The 17,264-nt window shown below is 39.1% G+C and overlaps 1 protein-coding gene across 7 annotated transcripts in view; it reads right to left on the bottom strand.

Annotated features, from left to right (window-relative positions):
- Nucleotides 1-4,261: 4,261 nt before the first annotated feature.
- MECOM (MDS1 and EVI1 complex locus) overlaps nucleotides 4,262-17,264 on the bottom strand; it is a 62,817-nt gene continuing 49,814 nt past the window's right edge. For 6 of the 7 annotated variants that reach the window (XM_040621625.1, XM_040621626.1, XM_040621628.1 and 3 more), the window contains 5 exons: nucleotides 16,680-16,849; nucleotides 14,097-14,241; nucleotides 10,430-10,666; nucleotides 9,404-9,587; nucleotides 4,262-5,802 (listed from right to left, as the gene is read on the bottom strand). In XM_040621625.1, coding sequence (XP_040477559.1) covers nucleotides 5,668-5,802; nucleotides 9,404-9,587; nucleotides 10,430-10,666; nucleotides 14,097-14,241; nucleotides 16,680-16,849 — 871 coding nt within the window. In that variant the 3' untranslated portion in view covers nucleotides 4,262-5,667. The remainder of the gene's footprint in view (nucleotides 5,803-9,403; nucleotides 9,588-10,429; nucleotides 10,667-14,096; nucleotides 14,242-16,679; nucleotides 16,850-17,264) is intronic. The other variant, XM_040621631.1, reaches the window with a different exon arrangement.

Genomic DNA, 17,264 nt, shown 5'->3' with positions numbered 1-17,264 from the left:
AAAAAAAAACAAAAAACCACACACACACATGCAATAACAACAATCTTTACGTCAAGAATTTTCTGGAACAATTATTCCTTTGAGGATTGTAGGTCCTTCAATTTCTGGAGCAGTCCTAATTTTGTACGTGCTATCAGGTTATCCCTCTGCTGACCCTTAAAATTACCAAATCCTGTGTCCTTCCCTGAAAGTATTGTTCCTTACATATTTGTTAGTTTTCCCATCATCAAGTGGTAAGAAGATGTGTGGTTTTTGACATCCATTAGGGAATTCCCACTTATTTGTGAGGAGCTTCTCAAGTTAGTTATACGGAAACTGGCCCTTTGTGCCCCATACCTTTAGGTGCATTTAATAGTGGTCTTGATCAAGTAGGGTTTCAAGTAAGGCCAATCTCATGGTCTATCCCTAGAATTTTAATGTGGACACAGAGTGACAAGAAAGACTGAACATACTGGTAGTTGATTCATCTTGATGATAACAGCCTACGTGGTGGCCCATGGGCTCCTGCTGTTGGCTGCTCACTGGTTCAGGACTGTGTCTTCCGCCTGATGCCCCAGCTTTCTCTCTGATTGTTACGAGCTCTCCCGTATCCCCCTGGTAGTTTGCTTCTCTGCTTGAATTAAATAGAATTAGATTCTTTCAGCCTAAAGAACCATGTGGATAGAGCAGGATTTTATTTCAATTCATATTTAATTGTAGTAAAATATACCTAACATAAAATTTATTTTCTTAATCCTGTCAAAGGTACAATTCAGCAGTGGCAGGTACAATTCACACTGTTATGTAACCAATCTCCAGAACTCTTTTCATCTTGCAGAACTGAAACCCTATATCAATTAAACAACTCCCCATTCCTTCTGGCCCCCAGCCACTGGCAATCACCATTCTACTTTCTAGCTCTGTCTTTGACGATTCTCGGTGCTTCATATGAGTGGAATCACACAGTATTTTGTCTTTTTGTGACTAGCTTATTTTACCTAGCCTCATGTCTTCAAGGTTTATCCATGTTATAGCGTATGTCAGAATTTCCTTCTTGTTTGAGACTGAATAATAGTCCACTGTGCGGATACACCACATTTTGTTTATTTATCCATCGACAGACATTTGGGCTGCTTCCACTCTTTGGCTCCTGTGAACAATGCTGCTGTGAACATTGAGTGTACAAATATCTCTTTGAGACCCTGCTTTGAAATCCTTTTGGGTATCTACCCAGAAGTGGGATTACTGGATCATAGGGAAGTTCCATTTTTAATTGTTTGCGGCCCCTCCATACTGTTGTCCAGACTGCCTGCACCAATTCACACTCTCACCAGTAGTGCACGAAGGGCCCAATTTCTCCACCCTCTCGCCAGCCTTTGTTATTTTCTGGATTTTTTTTATAGTAGCCATCCTACATCCTTTTTCTAAATAAATGTTGCACCAAGGACAGTCTCTTATATTCAGAAATGGGTTCTGTAAAATATAATAGACAATTAAATCCCAGCCTAAATCTCTTGGGGAAGAGCTGGCTGGCTCTCCAAACTTAACTGCACGTGCTTCTACATTTGCTTTCTCTCATGGTGAGTCTGCTAACCATTTTAGAAAGGGTTTAATTCATTCCATGTTAATATTTCAGACTGTAGGTTTGGGGTAAATCATTTTTTTTTTCCAAAAGGGTAAAGAGGAAACTCAAGCCACCTGCTATGAATTTGCAAACAAGATTACTAAGGCTCTTCTCTCATTAAGGACGCATTTAGAATCATTCAAAAAAGCACTGGTATTGCTGGTTCTGACTTGAGATAACCTGAATAGAAAAAGCTTGGAACCCGGTGCTTGGCACTCACCTTTCAAACTCTTTACAGCCAAGACTCAGACGCCTAAATGTCTCCCAGGCACATTTGCATCTCTGACAGCTTTACTCTCTGTGGGCACATTTCTTTGATTTGGAACATTCCTTTTTGGATTTTCGTTAGCTGTGCCTAAATCAGGAGGTCTGAGACTCTTGGCTAAGAGTGGGCTAAGGAGCCAGACACCCCTGGAATGTCAGCCAGCCAGTTCCCAGCTGGTTCACTTTGAACGAGGTCCTTAAACTCTCCGGGCTCCGGTTTCCTCATCTGTGAAACAGGAGGAATGCCGCCTATTTCAGACCCACCGTAATGACTAACTGAGGTCACGGATGGGCCCATTCCCAGCAGGACATTGACAGAAGAGGCAGTTAAAAAATGGATAACTCCTTTATTCTGTACGGAGATAACATTGGTTGATGGACATTATCTGAAAATAAAAATATCAAGGTGCCTACTCTTTGAAGATGCTTTCTTAACTGTCCTTAAATTTTTTGAGAGTTCTCAACAACTATACTGAATAGCTCATGTTTTCAAAGGGCTGAGCTTTATTTTCAAACATACATATTTGTTCAAGAAGCATCTCTTAAATTTTCTTTCTAGAAAACATCCACATCTACTTCTGTATAGTCCAGAGTAGATTTCGGTCACATCCTAAAATTTTTCTCTTAGCATAGTGTCTGTGTTTGGGTCTCTGTAGATACACGTATGTATACAAATAGGAGTAGATACATGCATATATTATATTTCCTTAATTACCACCATGAAAATTCTAAAATGCTTTGCATGTGCAGAACTTTTACCAAATATTCCCAAAAACGTATTTTGATTTTTGGACATCACAGAAACCCAGTGCAGTAGCAGCAGAAGCAAGTATTATGACCCTGGTTTCACAGATGAGATTTTGAGAGGTGTGTGACTTGCCCAAGACCTCAAAGCCAGTGAAGCGGCGGAGCCAGAACTCAAACCCAGGCCTTGGGTTTCCAAATCCAGTATCGTCTCCACCGTATCTCACCAGTCCCCGTAGGGGCACGTGGTGGAGGACTGCTGGCGAAATGAGTGGAAAAATGCAGAAATGTAAGGCTTGAAAGCCTTTTTGGAATTCGGACGGACTAAGTATGAGCAAACAACTGAAATGTCATGCTCAAAGCCTGACAAGAATTTAGTAGCACTGAGATTATTCAAACGGCTTCAGAATTTATAGGTATATTCTTTAAAAGAAAGAAAAATGCACAGCATGTCCCAGAACCCCACTTTTCTTATGTCCCCAATATTAGATTCTTCTTCTCCTTCCTTATAGACCAGATTTACAGCTTGAATAGATTTCCTGAATGCTTTTCCTTATACATACTTCCTATTAAAAAATTAATATTTATACCCTATATATTTAATTCCTATATTTATACCCTGTATATTTAATTCCTATACTACTGACATTTAGAAAGAATGTGAGGAGATTCTCTTTGTATCTGGCAGTATGGCTAAGAATGAGTAAATGAATGAAGAAATTAGTTGGGACCTATTTCTACGTGTCACACTTATTTATTTTTCAGGCCTTGTTAATACCTCTATAGTCAGCCAAAATTGAAATTCCCATATTCTAAAACAATCGACATTATGTTTAAGGAGCAAAAAGAATTCATAACTGCTCCCCAACCAGAGAATTTATCGTATGGAAATAACACCACTCCTCACATTTTAGCCCTGTATGTACATATACGAACACACAGAAGCAATTTGGTGCACGAAAATTAAAATGCCACTGCTTGCATTGGTGAATATCAGAAAGCTGGAATCTTCAACAAAATTGAAATAGTGGAAGAAATTATATCAAACCTGATGGAATACGGGACAACTGCTACATTATTAATTTGAAGAATTTGTAACAACATGCATTGACTCTTTTTTTGTCACAGTAAAGAAAGAAAACACAACATTATGACTACACTCTGATTATAACTATAAAACATGATATTTTGCATGTGGACAAAGACTTAGAAGGAATATAGAAAAGTTAAAGGATTTTTTTCTTTTTTGGTCCTATGAATCAGTTAACAGTATTTGTGTAATTAAAAACAAAAATCAGAACAACTTTAAGTATGCACTATAAAAAATTGAGTAAAAAAACAGTAGGTTGCTGTCTGTCCTAACTAAAATGGGTGCTTTGGACATGGAATAAGACCCAGGACCCTGGGGTGTTGCACATGAGCCCTGACTTTGCACCGCACAAAGAGAGTTCAGAAGAATGAGTCAGAATCCCAGTTCCCTGTGGGTCAAGGTCTATCCCTATGTCATCTCAAAACAATACACACGTGTTTGACATTCCATGTATCTATCGGGCATCAAGGGCCCAGACATCATATCTTTAAATCACTGGATCCCTAAGAGAAACTAAAATTGCACAAGAAGGAAAAACATCACACAGTGGGAAAAATAACCAGTTTTGTAAGTCTTTATTTTTTAGTTGCTCCTCCCATAGTAATGCACTGAAAGGCATAACAGTTTATATTGTACAAAGCATTTGAAGAAAGTACCTCAACTTGCCGATTATTTCAAAATGAGATTACAAACAAACAAACAACAAAAAAAAAAGAAAACAAATCTGGTTCTTCAATAAAGGGCAAAATAACTGAATACAGTCTGTTATTTACTTCTCTCTTTTAACATAAGGTCTGGAACACTTCATTTTACAAATAGGATTAACATGAACATAACATCACACAAGCTTGCAGACGACCAGCATAAAATATGGGGTACAGTTTTTAATCAGAAGAATCATGCTTTCATGAAAGAAATTATAATCGTTTATACAATTGAATCGATTTCAGTATTACAAAAACTAAGTTGCATCTATTCGTATTTAGCTCATTAAGAAGGAAAACAAAACACAACAAAAAAGGAATGTTAAGAAAAGCCGAACACCATTTGGCACCCCCATACACAGGTCGAGTCACCTTGGTCCTTGCAATTCAGAAAGGGGCGTGCCTCGGACATCAGAAAGTAGTGGCTGACTGGAACAGTGCTATTGTAATCAACAAACAATAGTTTGCCAACAAATAAATACATGATACACGCAACACACAAAAAAATTAAACATTAAAAAACAGTGACATGATTGTCTAAAATTAAGATGTTATTACAAGGATTTGGCAAACATTAGTGTAGTGGTACAGCGGTGACGGACAGGTTACTTCACTGACTTAACCTCTTCGAGCGCTGGAACATCCACAGTTTACAATATACACATACCCTTTTCCCTAATTTTACACAATGTACTTAAGAGGGCAAAAGTTAATGGGGAACGAGGACTCCCTGTTAGCAGTTTCTATAATAATCGAGTGTGCATTTCATCCAACTACTTCCATCTTCAAAGGGTTAAATTACATAAAACTTTAACAAAGAAAAAAAATCAAATCTGTAATTAAAAGCAACTGTTCCCAATCATGTGTCAGGTGATCTTGTACAAAAAAAGAATTCAGTTTCTATGGAGTGTTCATTCGTGTCAATGCCGCCATCCCCACGGCCCTCGCGCCCGCCCACAGCCCGCAAGTTGCTCATTCTCACCGAATCACGTTAAGTTGCATTGACCTTCCAGAAGTCAGCAGCTGCCTTTGCTGTGCAAAACAAAATATCGAGAATAAATAGTTTCTTTTTTCTTTCTTTCTTTTCCTTTCTTTTTCTTTCTTTCTTTTTTTTTTAAGCATTCAGTTTAAGGTCACCAGACTTTAAATGAGTGACCCTTCAGGTTTCTAAGGCATTCTGCTCAGCAGTCTTTTAAATAGTCCTAGATGAAAGAGCCATGCTACTGTTGGACTTGGTCCCACTCTGGTCGACCTTGGTAATGTCATACGTGGCTTACGGACTGGATGGCACTGGATTCCGCCGCAGCCCTTGCCATAGTGTGCCACACGTTGGAAGAACTGTGGGATGTAGAATGGAGGGACTCCTTGTCGGACAGTGACAACATCATAGCATATGCCTGGGGTAAAAAGGAGAGACTCGGTAAGTGGCGCTGGAAAACATTACTTTTAATTTGAAGAATACTGTTGGTGCATCTTAGGGGGGACAGGACTCTGAGTAAGAGCGTCCCTCACGGACGTGTTTGGAAAAGCATGGGGGCCCTTTTTGTCTTTGTAATGACGCAGTGCTACTGCTGGCCTTCAGTGCCTCGGGGCCACAAAAGTACGCGTCCTACAGGACCAAAAAAAAATGAATCATCCTACCCAAAACGCCAACAGTGTCTCCACCGAGAACCACCAGCCATCCCCTGCGCGAGCGTAAACACGCACCGGCCATCCACTGTCCATGCGCCTGCCCGGGTCACCAAAAGTATTCCTGCCTGCTTACGACCAACACTGCGCACACGAATGGGGTATAGCCCGCCCTGGGGGCCCCGGGGCTAGCAGAGGACGCAGTCCCACCGACTCCCGCACTTCGTAACTGAGAGCACTGAAGGTGACACAACTTGCCCTGAGTCACTCAACCAGACCACGGAGAGGCACATGCACAACTGATTTCCGCCCAACTTTTAATCCAGTGGCCTTTCTCTGGTTTCCCTCCATGTTTGAGATATTCAAAGCTGACACCCAAAGACCTTGAAAGCTCAGGTAGATCAAGTCAGCTCTACCAAAAAATAAAACAAAACACAAGAGCCGACAACGTTCTAACCAACTTGTACTCCAGCGTCTGCCAAGCAGAAGGTCCATGGCGACGCTGCGCGAAGAAGGGCTCTTTCTTCCCTTCTATCATGTCAGTTCTAAATAACTGTTCAGAGAAGCTCCCGTTTGCTGCCAAGTCAAATAGTCAAATGCAATGTTTGGTCTTGACTTGTGAGTGAACTTTTCACTGTTGATTTGCTATTGTTGGTCTCATCCACGGCTACACTTGCTTGTCAAAATGCTGCTTAAGTGGAATCATTAAAGTCCTGCCAAAGACATTCCACTGTCTGTAAACAAAGACAAAATGCCTCTGTTGTTAAGCAGAATTTCATCTCTGAGAGTCATGCTGAGACATGCGGCCAATCTGTGGTTTCTTCCGTAATCATGGCATTCGGTTAGAAAATCTGCCCTTGTAGGCTGATTCTGATTTGCTGGGTCATTGCTCTAAATGTACACATTTGACTTTTATGTAGGCAATTTGTCTTCGGGACCTCTACAAAATCTCAACAGACATATAACAGATATGTCCTAAGCATCTACTCTATGCCAGGCACTGTGCTAGGCCCTAGGGAATCAATGAAAAATAATAATCCTTTTTCTTTGAAGAGTTTAAAATATGAGCAAGGTGAGCACTGAACTTTATTTTTATTAGGTACCCACTTTCAGAGATCAAGATAAAGAATATTCTGAAATGGTTTAACAAAACCCATTCCGATATTTGGAAAAATGAAAGGAAACCTAGAGAAAATTTTGGACTCCTGGCTTCTAACCTGCCTCTCTTCAACTAGCTGCGTGACCTTGAGCAAGTTGCTTAACCTTTCAAGGTCACTTTCCTCCTACCAAATGGGGATCATCGTAACAAAAATTTGCCTCCAAGGGCTGTGAGGGAATTACAAGCACTAACACAGAGTGCCAGACATAAACAGTACCTATTATCGTGACATTAATTTTTAGGATAGGAATTTTCAAAGAGGATTCTATGCAGAATGCAGCCACTGTTGTATTATTCAACTATCCTGGATTCAATCACTATAAAAATCAGAGTAAATATATGAATGTTTTGAGTAAGTCGTCTAACTCTATTCAGATTCTAGAAAATGGTTAATATAGAATATGTGCCTTTCGGTAATCAAATAAAATAAATATTTTTATGCACAAAGATTAGCTCCCTGCACATCACTGACAGTGAATAACAACTGAATGAATGAAGAAAAAGTCTCATGAAATAAAGTTAGTTTGCAAAAAGCCCTGACCATTCTTAAACTGACATATATGACATGATCAAGTAACATGAAAAATACGAGAAAAATGCTAGAATTTCTTGTGACGGTACTTGTTAGTCCAGCTGGGCAGGGGCTTTATGTCATAATGCTGGTACCGAAACAGATCACATCTATTATCTCTGGGTTCGCTGACCCGTCTGCTTTCAATCACTCCTGATAGCTCCAGGAATTTTTAGGTACCGTGTCTTCTAAGCATTTTGGTGGAATAATTAAAAGAAATTAAAAGAAAAGAAAGCCTGGATCCCCCAGTATCTCTCTGATCAGTCAGGAAGGAAGAAGGGGATACCAAGGGTTTTAAAAAATACTAGCTACCTCTAACGGTTATGTCCAGGTAAAAATGAGATGTCTACTATGGCTAATTTACATTCAATGTTAGAAACTGAAAAATGAATTTTTATCCCCATTGAATCATACAGCGGGATGAGAGGTCTTAGCTATGGTCTCCATCACCCCATTTTACAGTGAAGGAGTGGCACCCACAGTCATGAAGGATGCTCTTAGGTTCACGCAGCTGGCGACTCCAGCGCTGAGGCGGCTGCTTTCGCTTCCACTCAGGAAGAACATTCATTTGCCGATTCCCATACAAGGCACCTCAGGTTTTCACTGAGCTGACTGATAGTTAAGAATTTATATTATCCCACTAGCACAATGTTTTTCCCACCTTGGTTGAGATATGACCACATTTGGTGCTAAGAGCAGCCCAAAACATCTCAGCCAGATAGGAAATCATTTCTAAATGTACAAGCCAATAAAGTCACGTGGTTTGATACGTCAGGCCACCTCTGAAATGGGCTCACGATCAATTAATTAGACCAAAGTGACCAACAAATATGGTAATAACAGGAAGTTTCTTTTCTTCTTCTTCTTCCTTTTTTTTTCTGTAATTGACCTGAATGAAATGAACAACGTGGTTGAGTGTGGATGTCGGCAGAAAATACTGCTTCCTTTATTTAGTGATGAACTGAGGCTCTTTTAATTGGTATTTACGGATCCTTAAATGGATTTATTTTTGTTTCCACAGTGCTGATAGAACTCCGTAGAGCCCAATGAACTTGGGTACTATTCATTCATGCATTCATTCATTCATTCATTCATTCAATTAAAAACTAATAGGTTTTATTTCCAGATCTGCCGGGAAGTTGCTGCAGACTTTGGGCAACTCATTTCATCTCTGGTCCTCAGTTTACTCCTAAATGCTATAATAAGATGACTTGTTAATTAACTACATTTAATAAGGGACCCCAAAAAAATGGAGGGCAGGATTCACATTCCAGAAGTCTGGAAATATAATTAGGTTGACAAGAATGACAGATGCAAAGCAATTAGAAAATCCCTCTGAAGTCATACAGAAACAGGTGCAAACATTACAGACTAGCTCTGCAGAAGCAGGAGAACTGCAAAGTGAAGGAAAAGCTCCTGGAGGAGAAGGTTTGTCACGGAGGCGTCCGTGCGGAGTGCAGCCATGGGCACGGCTGTACTGCTTAACCCTTTCGGATTTGGTCACAGGGCCAAGGTAGGAACATTGTGAGTAAAGCATCTGAACCTGTCAGATTCCAGAGCATTGCCCAGACAGACTATCTGCCTTGCGGCGCCCGAGGCACGCTGTCGCCATGACGCTGTGCTGCAGGAGAACAGGTACCTGTGATTTGGACTTTCTGTGTAACGGCTGTTTAAGTTCCTCCGGCACATGGGAAGCACTAAAAGAAGACAGCTCAGCTTCAGAATATTGATTATCTTCCAGTTTCCTCATTTTGAGGCTATCTGTGAAGTGCCTTATATGATCTAGAGCAGAAAGTCCAGTTTTATATTCTTCCTCTTTATACCTAAAATGAACCAATGGGAAAGCACAGAGGGTTTTTGTTTCTTTCTCAGTTTGTTATCCAACCAAATCACTTTTCATCTGAATCCATACAGCTGTCAAACTTCCTACCATATTCGCAGTATCAAGAAGCATGCATCCATTACTGGGTTCTTTAAAGTCTCTACACATATCATATCTTAAAAACACATTCGTTTTAAGATTCTTCATAACTAAAGCAAGTGTCTATAAGAGGTAAAGTCAATGATGTGGAATCAGCAATGCAGCGGAGACACAATTTATAGGTTTATAATGTCCATTTGAAATAAAGCCAGTGATGATAGTATTTTGTGAGCACCACTCTCCATATGAAAATAGAATATTCCTACAAATTTAACTATTTGGCTAGTTTTTTCCATTTAAAAACCTACCTGTATAGGTTACATATATATCAAATTACGTGAAATTTATCTCACTAATATTTGACTAATAATGTACCAGATTTTTGAATGACTTAGATAACGTTGAAATCTCTATTTTTCTTTGAGTTCTACAGGTAGAGTCTAAATAAATGATGGGGTACTCGTCCAATTTTCATTTACCCTTCTCATCTCAGGTTAATCAGGGTTCCACAAACACCGATGCATTTGTATCCTTGTGGATTATCTTGGTGGCTACCTTGTTTTCACCTATTCAAAATGAATCCACCAAATACACCTTGCTAATTCAAATGTATGTCTTATGATTCATTACTCATCAACTGCCATGTCCTGAAATGTTGCCCTAATGGAAAAACAGAGCAGAAGGAATTGCAACCATGTACGTATCTACTCCTCCTTATTTACTAATGTCGCCCCCGGTGCTCACCTCACTGGGGACGCTTTGCAACTCATCTCCAGGGCGCTGGCTTCTTCATAGTCATCCTCAGGGTTTCCTTCATGTAAATTGCTTGTCCCTGGCTCTTTTCCCGTTTTTCCAGTAATGTCGTTGTCATCGTCCTCCTCATCTAACAACACCTCCTCTTCTACTTCTTCATCATCCAGTAAATCTGAATTTTGGCTGGTCACCAAAGCTTTCTCATCCTTAAAATGACTGCCGTTCATCCTTTCAAAGGCATAAAAAAAGAAGCAGGTCCTATTATTGGTTTTACTTTTAAATGGGCAGTTAGCTCTCTTCTCATGTCTTCCCAACAACAGTTTAGATTTTTAGCACTTCTACAGTAAATTTCTATTGTTTATGCTTTATGGCAACCATGGGAAAGTAATGTAACTTTACGAATGAGAAAATGAATAAAATCGTAATTGGGTGATTATTCAGAGGATAAATGGAGCTCTGGCAGAGCTGGACAAACAGTCTCAGGCTCCTATTCCTTATCAGACCCTCTCCTGATAAATGATATTGTTATATATCACATAAGAAGCATACAACTGTTTTCTCCACATAATGTTACCTAATTACTATATAAGTGCCCACCATTTAAAATAATAGGTTTCTGGAAAATTCATATCCCTGAAGAACACTGACAAAAACTTCAACACACACGCCTAAAGTGGATCTCGCAGTTCAAAGAAAATGTTAAGATAGCTGTCAGGGACTACGTGGTATTTGATATTTCTAGGTGACATTTGTGGTGCATGCCACTTAGACATCCTGCTCAAACTTGGAAGTGATTGAGAGCTCACCTACTTGTACTGTTTTCAAATTATTCTTGATAGTCTGAATGTAAAAAGTTCCCTGTTCCCCAGAAGAACATCAGGGTGGGCAATTATCTAAAAATGCAATTGTGCAAATATCTTTTGAAGCTTACTTAGCATACATGTCTAATGTGATACAAAAGAAGAATATTATATTTTAAAAGTCATTTGTAATACTTTAGTTTGTGGTCGTACGGACTGTAGTATGTGATTCAAAAGTTTAATTATAAAAAAGGGTTTAATTACATAGAAGTCTCAATTTAATACATTTGAGAGCATTTACATAAAAGTAGGACAAATTTCTCAGGCTTTAAAATAAACATAAAGAATGTATAAACTGAGGGGTGCCTGGGTGGCTCAGTCGGTTAAGTGCTCAACTCTTGGTTTTGGCTCAGGTCATGCTCTCAGGGTCATGAGATCGAGCCCCCCACGTCAGGCTCCACACTCAGCTCAGAGTCTGCTGGTCCCTCTCCCTCCCCACCTTGTGCTCTCTCTCTCTAAAATAAATAAAATCTTCAAAAAAAAGAATGCATAAATTGAATTTAAGTTTCATTGTAACATTTAAAAATCAAAATTAACTTCGTTCCAAATTGATTACAGATGCTGTGAACTTAGAGTATCTCCTCCTAACCTCCTCTTTTTCACGCTCCATGACCAGGAAAGTTAAGGCACTTCCCCAAGTTCAGAAAGCTTGTTGAAATTTAAGTTATTCCTACAGAAATGTATGCTATTAACATTTAATGGAACTATTTTTCAGATTATGGAAGATCAGGTATAAGCAATGTACCCCATCACTTTCCCATGTAAAAAAAAGAGTATAATTTAATATTTAGATTTCCTGGGGTCAATAAATAAATAAACAAAACAATGTTGGTTGTGACAGATGCACGCAGTAAAAATCTTAAAAACAGTTGTATTATCATTCTTCATCTTTTTTATACAGCCAATCTCTTAACCACTTTTATCAAAGAATGACAAAAACATGTTTTGCACAGACATAAATTATTAGTTTCCAGATACACTGCCAACTTGCTAGCTTGAATGGATTGAAATTGTTATTTTTTAAAATGAAAGAAAAAGTAAAAGAACAAAAGAATGCATGGATGAAAACCAAAAGTAACAAAGCCAACATGATTAAGAAAACCTATTTGTTAATTATGCTTTCAAATGTGGCAATTTATGGGGGATAAATTATTCATCAAAAGTAGCCCCGATTGGAGTTGAGGGGGGAAGTTAAATGACCCAACCTTCTTACTTCTGTGCTGTTTGGACATGTTGAAGCCAGATGTTACAGCTATATGCGGGCTCACAAATCCCCAAGCAAAGGCTAGGAAATCTGAAAAGGCATCTCAGAACCCAAATGGTGGTTTTTGTTCAACATTTCTTATTTGTATCATGTAAACGTCATTACCAAAATGTAAGACGGTGACTCCCTTACTCGTTCTTACTACTTTGTATTTCTGACCACCTGCTCATGTCCCTCCCTCCCTCCCTCCCTCCTCTCTCTCTGTCTCTCTTTTACACACACACACACACACACACACACACACACACACACAAATGGGCAAGCGCAAAAAGTCATAGCTCTTATCAGACTTCTTAGAAGCTGGGAAGGGTCATGTAATAGCAGATCTTCTCTCCTTTTTCCCCTAAATACACTTTTATAATATAAGTTGAAGAACAGAAGTGGCCATATATCTTTGTTATCTGGAGAGATAACGTTTATTTGAAGCTTGGCTTAATGTAAAAACTACCTAAAACAATTATTTGACTTTTAACAGCATCAAAAAATAGAGGACACTAACAGTAATACTGGGGTGATGAAAAGTAAAGGAGCTTTCATTAACTAATTTCATTTGACATTAGAATTGACTAAGCAGCATCCCAGTTGAATAGGCTTTTGGATAGTTATGTTCAAAAAAATCTAGTTCTCAGTATCAGATATTTAATTATAACTTAGAGATAAGAAAAATTAAATCTGGTAGTTTTGGTAAAATATTGTTTCATTAACATCACATAAAATGTAAATACTAGATAAGTATTACTATTATCAGCAGCATTAAAAGTTCTTCCTTATGGATTAAGCCATATACTATGCTTGATGCTGATGGTGACGAGAGGCAGGCAGGGCACCAGGTCACTAAAAACAAGGGTGATCATACTCAGTGAAACAAACATGCTGGGATTAAATGAATATCCACCTGAGAGAATATAGGTGGTGACAGAATCATATCAAGAAGTCTCAACTGCTTTTTAGGTAAAAGATATTTAAATGATTTTCAATAGGTATTTTATATACAGATATGTACGTATATACACACAAATGTATAGATACATACACACACAGGTACATATAGTTACATTATCTGTAATATACACACGATATATACTAGTAGCCACTATTAAATCAGCTGAATCCCTGTGGCAGCTTTCCCTTCTGCTTGACAAGTTTTGATAAAATATTCTAATTAGTTATCAAGAGAAGCAGAACAGAACGGTGGTGAAAGCATGGGCTCTGGAACCAGACGGCCCAGGCTGAAGCCCACTTATTAATTACTTATGTGGCCTCTGGCAAGTTATTTAACCTGTGATATCTCCATTCCTTCACTGATAAAATCACACATTAATAGTCGCTGCCTCATAGGGCCATTTTGATAATTAAATTAATTCACACACGTAAAGCGCTTAGAAAAGCATTTAGTATTTAATCTGCACTAAAGAAACGCCAGCCACCGGTGGGAGGAGTTACAGTACTGTCACAAAAGTGAGCACAGCAAAGCTATGGGGAACATCCTGATTTCAGAAATCAGAGAGTTTAAAAGGGAAAAACTCAGCTTTACCTCTCCTCTGTGTTCCTGGGAGATTGGCTGCTGTGGTTGCTGTTCCCAATGAAATTGCGGATTTCTGTGAAGTAAGCATCTTCTTTGTCATCGAGAATCGCGCCTGTGCTCTCCAGTTCGGAATGAGGCGACGACGTTGCCGTACCTGAGGGGAGAGAGCCTTCTGAGGAAAAGACTACTATTGATATGGCAACTTATTTTGAATCTCACTCCTTCTTCATTTGATCAGTGTTTCCTAAAACAGGCTCTTTTGAATATTAATAATGGTGACTTCAGGAGGCCAATGTCCTCCCAAATTACCACATGCGTGCTGACGGAAGTACCTTGGGGAATATTCTGAACCATTGAAATCGTGAGGTACGGTCTCCCAACGATGTTTCTCCCACAGCTTCCTCCCATTCCCACTGACATGAGAACATTTTTGTTCATATAATGAGGAAATAGGGTGAGGCAAATTATAAAGAGGCCTCAAATAGATTCTGCCAGAAGAGACTGGTTACTCAGTCCTGGTTGCAGTCAATATGTATCCACTGCTCTTGTGCACATTACCAAATAAAGACTGAAAATATGCCAAAAATTCTGTATTTGGATTTGGTGGGTGAGGCAGTGAGTAGACAACACACCAGCCCAGAGACTGAGTTGGGACAGCATAAAAAGGACAATACGGGATCTGCTGATTATAGGATGATCTTCAGCTTCCGTACCTATAAAATTAGAATCAGAAAACCTTCTCACAGGATGGTTGTGAGGTTTTTATAAATTCACACAACTATAAACACCTTACATGTGGTCAAATTTACACCACACTTGCTTCATGCTGTTTACCTTTCCCACAAGATATTTACAATCTAAGAGTTCATCCTAACAGTCCAGATGACCAAGATAAGAGGGGAGAAATCTCTCAACTGAATAAAGTTATAATCTGGGTCAACAAATAAGTATTGAACTTGGACATGTTACATTTTTAACTCATTTAAAATTATTTTCCAAAATGTTTTTGATTAGGGGCAACTGGGTGGCTCAGTCGGTGAAGGAGCCAATTCTTGATTTCAGTTCAGGTCATGATCTTGGGGTCCTCGGATCGAGCCCCCCATTGGGCTCTTTGCTCAGTGGGGAGTTTGCTTGAGATTCTCTCTCTCCCTCTCCCTCTGTCCCTCCCCCCACTCTCTTTCTTTCTGGAATAAATAAATAAATCTTCAAAAGAACAAAACAGAAACAAAATACTTTGGATTAGAAAAATTATGGGAATATGCCATAAGGGTGCACATGGTTGAAAAGTGTGGCCAGTTTAGACTTTGACTGCTTTCTACTTTCGTCTCTAAAATCTGCTGTCTTTAGACCACATCATTTGACTTTTGGCTTAAAGGGAAACGAATAGTAATATAGTTCTACGTAGTAGCCCCCCATCATCGTAAACAATGTGCCTGTGTACAGCGGAGGAAGGATTGATAATAAAATAATTTCCTTAACTAAAATAACTACTTTGTACAACTTCAACTTTTCTCTGTTTTTAAAATCTCTGTTCCTGAACCCCATGCTTGCTCCTTCCCTTGCCCCCAAGTCATTTTCTTGATTCTTTTTTTCTTTTAAATCTTTTATTTATTTATTTGACAGAGAGAGACAGCCAGTGAGAGAGGGAACACAAGCAGGGGGAGTAGGAGAGGAAGACGTAGGCTCCTAGCGGAGGAGCTGATGTGGGGCTCGATCCCATAACGCCAGGATCACGCCCTGAGCCGAAGGCAGATGCTTAATGACTGAGCCACCCAGGCGCCCCTTTTCTTGATTCTCTTGAAACAAATTATGGCTGCACAGTGCGGCTCCAAACACATATGCCAGTTGGCATATATTAATTGATGATTTATTATCTAACTCTTAGAAGCCAAAGGCAAGAAAAACTACCATCTCTTCTGCTATGTGCTGGCGGGTCTGAGTTAAGGGAAGGCTAGTTGTTTTTGTTTTTGTTTTTTTTTTTGGCCACTTTTACCTCAATTCTATGTTAGAATTTGTGACCGAAATCACACACCACTATCATTTGCTATGGGTTGCTCTGATCATGTCAACAACTTTCTATCACTAATCTCTGAAAGGTTACCCTAGGGATGTTCTCTGAACTGCAGGACCTCTGCAAAAGCAGCCATGGTTTCTAAGTTAATATTCAGAGCATGGCACTCTGGGGCTGCCACTTCAGAAATCCTGCTGTGCTTGGAGGCCCCATTCTGCACCAATATGTGGAAAGATTGTTCCCTGCAATTTAGGAAATGCTGCTTCACAGGTCTTCTATGAGACTGGGTCATGGTTCTCTTTGTTTGAGATTACCCATTGAGATGAATCCAGGAAAATAAGAAAACAATCCAGGTAAGGCTCTGAGTTGTACATTATTCAACAATCACATCATTCTACAATCTAAAGGGAAACATGCTACAAATTTTAGGACCTGTTTCTGGTGTCAAAGTGGAAGGAGAGAAGAAAGATCACAATTATCTCGTCTCTTAAAAGTATTGTTGACATAAATATGATTCATGATTATCTTTGAAAACAAGAACATTAAGCCATCTTGTCCTCATAACACAACTGATGACCTACCAGACATGTTCCCATTCTCATGTTTCTTTAGGTGTCTGTCTAAGTTGGTTTGTTGACCAAAACACCTATCACATAAGTGACACTTAAAGGGCTTCTCCTTATTGTGGATGTTCCGGACATGCCTCTGCAAGTTGGAGGAGATGCTAAAGGATCTGTCACAGTATTTGCATCTGAAAAATAAGCACAGACAAAATATTTGCAAGCAAATTAGGAGATATTTCTCAAGACTAGTAAGCCAGATATCCAAAAGTATCACCCATAAAACATTTTAGAGCAAAGGCAGAGGCAAGAGTACTATTTGCACAGCCAAGATTTCAATTCCAATAGACTTTGATTGCTTTAAATATTTTCATGACTTTATGAAAAACCATAATAAAATATTGACAATTTGATTGCTCCCAAATTTATTAGGGTCATCAGTTCTCATGTTTTCGATAAACTTCACAAAATTAATGACATTAAGAAACAGTAGCATGGTTTTATCTTCTGCTTAGGACAATAGCAGTAAGTCCTTTGTAAACAACCATGAAAAAAATTCATGTATTCTTCAAATAAACTAAAAAAGATCATGCTTAAATCCAAAAT

This window comes from Ursus maritimus, unplaced genomic scaffold (genome assembly GCF_017311325.1).
Source record: "Ursus maritimus isolate PB19 unplaced genomic scaffold, ASM1731132v1 scaffold_4, whole genome shotgun sequence".
Taxonomy (NCBI): Eukaryota; Metazoa; Chordata; class Mammalia; order Carnivora; family Ursidae; genus Ursus; species Ursus maritimus.
The sequence above is the reverse complement of the archived record's forward strand: the minus strand, read 5'-3'. Positions and strand labels throughout refer to the sequence as shown.